Source organism: Papaver somniferum, chromosome 8 (genome assembly GCF_003573695.1).
Source record: "Papaver somniferum cultivar HN1 chromosome 8, ASM357369v1, whole genome shotgun sequence".
NCBI classification, from domain to species: Eukaryota; Viridiplantae; Streptophyta; class Magnoliopsida; order Ranunculales; family Papaveraceae; genus Papaver; species Papaver somniferum.
In genome coordinates this window covers 32,238,601-32,245,530 of record NC_039365.1, presented here as the reverse complement: position 1 = coordinate 32,245,530, position 6,930 = coordinate 32,238,601, and the positions used below count along the sequence as shown (strand labels likewise).

The following is a 6,930-nucleotide window of genomic DNA, read 5'->3' as shown; positions in this document are numbered from 1 at the left end:
AACCAAAACTGGCGGTTATTATTGTCAGGTGATATTACCCATTAAAGCTTCACTAGGGAATACGCGTGACCCTGCAAGAATTTAGAGTTTGTTTATGTTACTAATTGTTATGTCTTTTAGGTTAGACTAGTTTATAAGGGGTAAACCAAAGGGTCAGAGAGAAAATAATTTCATAGAGAAAATTTGTATAGGGAGATAACTGTTATCTGAATTTTTTTCTAAATCAAATCAATCAAAATTGCTGGTGATGATGATCGACGCAGACGAAAGGGTAAATCCCCCATGACTGAAGAGAAACAATTGAAAGAGTGGGAAGAGAGGCAAAGACAAGAAAGTTTATCCACCACTATGCAGATGATTTGGCAGATGATCAAGGATGATCTCCAGAAAGTACAAAAGAGAGTAAGTGACTTTTTGAGTGATATCGAACTCGATCCTCTCAGGAAATAAATGCATGCCACGGTGAAACCGATAGATATTTTTCCAAAGAAACCGGTAGAGATTTTACCAAAGAAGCGTCTCCATGATTCCTTTATATATGAAGAAGATAAGTAAAAGTACTATGCAGTGCAGGACAAAAGACGAAGGTTGGCGCAAATTGCGGAGATCAAGGCGCTAGAGGCAAAAAAATATGGAAAGCGCGATAGTGATGCAAGTGCCACCGAAGAGAAAAAGCCAGTTTTTGTTGTTCATAATGTCAGTGATATTTCCACTACAGATTCAGACGAAGCTGCATCTGAACTAAAACCGTCACTTGAGGATTTTCGCGATGATGAGATTCTTGGGATTAATGAAAAAAAATTGTCTCAAAAGACCGATTCCGAAGCGGAGTCAGTTGAAGATGAAGAGGAAAAGGGGTCTGATGAAGAGGAAGAGTCTGATAAGGAGGAAGAGTCTGATGAAGAGGAAGAGTGTGATGAAGAAGAAGAGTGTAATGAGGAGGAAGAGTGTTCTAAGAAATGGGAATCTGATGATTCCGATTCCGAGTGATCGGGTATAACGAGTAAGCCTCATCGAAGGGAAAATGGTAAGTCACTGAATCATGTTTTCTTTTTTGGTTGTGGCAATGGGGACAGTTGTGTTTATTTTTCTTTTTTCTTTTTGTTTTTGGTACTTGGATTTTTTTGTGTGTAACTGGTTATTAACATGATAGTGTTGCTGCTAAATGGTGTTCAACACTAAATGAACAAAAAGGTTGTAACTTTATGAAATGCAATTGGAGACGCAGGTTGTTGAAAAAGCGGGGGTCTAACAACCACACCCAATATTTCAATTAGAAATCTTTATGGACTAACTCCAATATACATTCTAGAGAATCAACTAGACAGTCAGACTCAATCTAGAGAAAAGTATATCGAGGAGTTAATATATCTCTCACTTGATTTAATATTTACTCAAGCAAATAGAAATCTGCGAGTCTTTATCAAATACAAGGATAATAACTTGGATGGTACTAAAGACTAATATCCAAGTGTCAAACAATTTAAATCAACAACCAAAGGTTGGATATTCTAATTGATTGATCTTAACGTACAACCTGTGATATTTTCAATTATATAACAAAATATAATGTGGAATATAAATAACACAAACACCAGAAATTTTGTTAACGAGGAAACCGCAAATGCAAAAAAACCCCGGAACCTAGTCCAGATTGAATACCACACTGTATTAAGCTGCTACAGACACTAGCCTACTACAAACTAACTTTGGTCTGGACTGTAGTTGAACCCTAATCAATCTCACACTGATTCAAGGTATAGTTGCGCTTCTTACGTCTCTGATCCCAGCAGGATAATACGCACTTGATTCCCTTAGCTGATCCCATCCACAACCAAGAGTTGCTACGACCCAAAGTTGAAGAATTTAATAAAAAAATATGTATCACACAGAAAAGTCTATGATAGGTAAATCTGTCTCCCACAGATAGACCTAAGAGTTTTTGTTCCGTCTTTTGATAAATCAAGGTGAACAGGAACTAATTGATAATCCGTACTTATATTCCCGAAGAACAGCCTAGTATTATCAATCACCTCACAACAATCTTAATCGTATGGTAGTGAAACAAGATGTTGCGGAATCACAAACGATTAGACGAAGATGTTTGTGATTTCTTTTTATCTTGCCCTATCGGAGATACAATCTCAGGTCAATTATTCAATTGAACTCGTACGATAGAAAATGGAAAGATCAGATCACTCAACTACAAGAGAAGTAGTTTCGTCTGGCTTCACAATCCCAATGAAGTCTTTCAGTCGTTAACCTACAGGGTCTTGGGAAGAAACCTAAGGTTAAAGGAGAATCGACTCTAGCAAACTAACTAGTATCACACAGGAGGTGTGGGATTAGTTTTTCCAGTTGCTAGATGTCTCATTTATATAGTTTTCAAATCAGGATTTGCAATCTAAGTTACCTTGGTAACAAAGCATTCAATATTCACCGTTGGATGAAAAACCTGATTTCTCCAAGCTAATATCTTTCAACCGTTAGATCGAAACTTAGCTTGTCATACATAAAGGAAATGTGTTTCATTTAGGTTTGAGTAACCGTACCTAAATGTGTACACTTGGTTGGTTCACAAATAGTTAACCGAGGTTAGCCATATGAGTACTTTCATATCAACCATATTCATATTTCTCATAACTAGTTCGAATGATTCGTAAGAACTAGTTGATAGAGTTGTTCAATTGCTTAGGTTTTTATTCATAGACACAATTGAAACAAAATCAGTTTGATTCACTTGAATCAATTCATGAAAAATATAACCATGGTTTGCAGAGATTGCATTCCTTATTGATTTATTGTTTTAAGTTCATGATCTTCCGATTTGAGAAATAACCAGCTTGGGTACGCGTACGGGTACGTATACCTTAGCTACCGGATTTGAGTTTGGAAACTGAGCAGAAATTTTCGGTTCGAAAACTTCTGTGAGTACGCGTACCTAAGGTGACTGGTTTTCCAGTTTTTAAATTACAAACTCCAGCAGAAATTTTCGGTTAGAAAACTTCCGCCAGTACGCGTACGGGTACGCGTACCCAACCTATCTCCGTTACCAATGTCGTATGCACAAGTGCACACAATTGATTTATGGAACATGGATTTATACACTGATGTGCGAACACACTATATATGCTTATATCCATAGTTGGTTACATAATCTCAACTCCACATTTCAATCATTGAAACATTCTTCTATAATGTTATAACAATCGTTATTCACGACTATCGTCATCAAAGCTATTTTCAAGATTGAAACGTCATCATGAATTTCGTCACGGATAAAGATGAAAAGTGGTTAAAGCGAAAGCTTACCAACACATATTTCGAGAAAAAGATAGGCGAGTAAACTCGGCTCGAAATAGCAAATGTGTATGTATGAAAACTATCATACTTGTACGACTTTGTCTCAAGAGTAGAAGATAGATAGATAGACTTTTGAGTGATAGATAAGTTCAAGTCTCCACATACCTTTTAGTCGGATGAAGTTCACTGGTTCCTCGAGTAGTTCTTCGTCTTCGTAAGATAATCACCATGGAGTGTGGAGCTCAACTACACTAATCTGTCCTAAACCGAGACCTAGCTATAAGTAGTCTAGAAATCATGACATATAGTTTTGACAACTAAACTTTGCAAACATGCTTGAGATAGCAACGCATGCCAGTTCGACCTAGCAGTGCTCTAACAATCTTCCCCTTTGTCAGTTTTAGTGGCAAAACTATCAATACATATGGATTACAAAATAAATAAAACTTTGTAGCTTCTCGTCCACATGCTTGATCTCCTTGGTGCTTCAACGTTACTTGAAAACTTCGTCTTTTCCAAGTACTCCCATGATTCCATAGATGTCCAATTCAGCATCATAGTTGTTGAAGTTCGTAGCCATAACAATGAGAAAACATAAGCTCTCGATCATTGTTTTACAGTGTCATAATATTATTACACAGTATCAAAGTTCTTATACCACAACTTCGGCAACAATAATATGGTGATATGTATCACTCCCCCTTAGTCAATACTTTCGTCTCAACACGAAAACCACTCCCTCTTAAATAATGATCCGAAAACCATATGTATTTGTAATGTGAACTGCATATTAATTCTCTCCCTTTTTGTTAATAAAATTGGCAAAGGTACGAAAACAGGATCCTAATGAAATTTCCATAGAGATACTTCAAGACCAAAGAAAAGCACATATCAACTTTTTTAGATGCAATCATATAGCCGAAGCTAAATGCATTCATCACGGATTTTATAAAGATACAAGATAACTCATCAAAATTCCACAGCCGCACTCCCCACAGAGATATGGAAATTAAGCGCAAGTTCAAAAGAACTCTCCCCCATTTGATGTCATTCCCGAAAGAACAACAAGAGCGACCTTACTTTTACAAGAAAAGAAGGATTTCTTTGGACACCAAAACCACAAAATGATTTTGTATCCAAAAATTCTCAATTAAACTAACCACAAGAGAACCCATGATTAATTTTATCGGAATACACAACCAAAATAACCACAAACGAATCTATGATTAGTTTAGTTGGGAATGCTCACACAAGAAGACTTATGGAGCCGCACAGTATACACATAAAATATATGGATCAGGGAAAGATCAATACTGTGGAATATACAAGGATTCATTCTATCTTCATCACTATTTGCATAGCGACATACAATAGACATAATCCTCGTAAACAAAATATTTTGACCTATCTTCTATCAATGAATTGACATAATAGGCTTAACTTTTGTTTGTCAAAAGTTCATCGATCTTGTATCAATACATGCATATCGACATATAAACGAGATAACTTTTGACATTGTATGGGACAATAATAGTTTACGGACGCAAACGTATCCCATAACATATTGTAATATATAAAACCATAAAGATTAATACTGCAAAAATCATCTTCCAAACCAACTTTAGAATTTAAACAAATAAATCCAAAAACAAGAAGATGAAAACGTTGGACATAGCTATGTGTACTCGCAGTAATGGCTATTCCAAACCCTAGTTGTCCTTCTTAAATAAAAACAAGAATAAAATTCTCTTAAGAAGTTTTACTAGACATTAATATCTTTGAAAGATTCCTTGTCATCCCCGAACTCCTTGTCGTCAACAGCCATTGGAACATATGGTTCATGGAGGAAGGAGTGAATACCAATAAACCTTCTTGGCTGATGATGTCGAACCAGGGCCTTATGAATTTCCAATGATCTTAAAATGCAAGCCTTTATTTGTTGAATCTCTTTTCTTTGCCAGCTTCAACTCTTCAAGAACATCAGAAAACTTCTGAGAGTTTGAAGGAACAACTCTTGGCTTCCTCACATTCCTTCTTTTTCTTTTTAAAGTTGGAGGCAATTGATATTTCTCTTTTTCCTTAGTGATTGGTGGCTTAACAATCATATTATATCTTTCCCACAGAAGACATGGTGCTTGGAGTATCCATGAAAGCACGGTTTTGTGAGAGGAGTTCACAATCAAACCTCAACAACCAGTCTTAAGATATAAAGAGTATCAAAGAAGGAAAAAGGAATGTAGGGTTTCGAAACCCTTAAACAGGTTCGTACACGTTCAACTCACAACCCCAAAAAGAGTGGAATTGTCAAAAATAACCCTCTTCTTTTGGCAAAACAGTCCATTCCAATATCAACAATGATATGGAGGAATTCCAAGAACCAATCAACACAAGGCTAAAAACAAAACTAAGAAAAAATTTATTTTTAAAGCCTGAGGTGTGCAAGATCTTGTCTCTTTTGAACAGGCACATGAGACATGCACATGACAACACAATCAAGTTGTGCTATGGTGAACAAAAATTGTCCACCATGACCCTTTTGGTTGGAATTCAAGGAGCCCTGCCTTTCCGTATGTTTAGACCATGTTTTCTTCTCTAATGGCCTAAATTTATCTTTGGAAACTAATCTCTTCGAGGAAGATAATATCTTACATACCTCAGTTGTTTTCTCCGCTAATTTAATCTTGGTAGCTAACCGATATGCTCTTCGTTGAAGCTTGTTGACATATCTCATCTTGTGTTTGTACTTGAAGCACTTTGAAATCTCATGACCCTTGAAAAAACAATAGGATCATGTCAATGCATAAGATGATTCAGGCGCCTGTGAAGTGTAAGCTGCTAGGCACAAAGTAGATACTGGAGCATTAAACATAGAGTTTCCAAAAGAAGGGTCAATTGATTTTGCCATATTGATTGGGTTTTCTTCTACAAAGCCATCAAGATTGATATATGTATTGTTACACTTATCCAAATCAATATTTTCACATAGAAGAGCAACACTTGATTTCTTGTCTTCATCAGAATCGTAATTGTTAGACATATCATCAAGTGTTACGGCAAGACCTTTTTCCCAGTGTATTTTCTATGATTTGGGCACTCATTTGCAAAATGACCAAACCCTTTACACTTAAAGCACTAAGGCATATCCTTGTCATCAGTTTCATCTGTGTCCCTGTTTTTAGGAGGAATACGATTATGAGGTTTGACTGATGCTTTTGGCTTATCTCTGGAGAACCGTTTACTTCTCTTCAACAGAAGATCTCTAATCTGTCTTGTGATCATTGAGACTGATTTGTCAAGATCTTCATCCGATGAATCTGTCTCAGAGTGATCATCTTCAGAGATATACACATTTTTACTTTTATCAAGTAATTTTGTGTCTTTTAGTGCTTTGAACGCAACATCCTTAGATTTGGATGAATGCTCGTGATCAAAGATCTTAAGCTTCCCAACCAGCGTATTTCTGAAGAGATTATCAAGGTTATTTCCCTCAACGATGGCATGCTTCTTAAAGTCGTATCTAGATGGCAGCGATCTGAGAATTTTCATCACAATGTCCTTTTCAAGAATAGTCTTACCCAATGCAAAAGATGCATTAACAATTTCAGACACTTTGTGATTAAACTCATC

The 6,930-nt window shown here is 36.3% G+C and overlaps 1 protein-coding gene across 1 annotated transcript; it reads left to right on the top strand.

Annotated features, from left to right (window-relative positions):
• The first annotated feature begins 282 nt into the window (after positions 1 to 282).
• Positions 283 to 990, top strand: LOC113305358 (DNA polymerase epsilon subunit 3-like). The gene is made up of 2 exons (XM_026554412.1): positions 283 to 402; positions 574 to 990. Exons 1-2 carry the CDS (start codon positions 283 to 285, stop codon positions 988 to 990), a joined length of 537 nt encoding a protein of 178 aa, XP_026410197.1.
• The last annotated feature ends 5,940 nt before the right edge of the window (positions 991 to 6,930 follow it).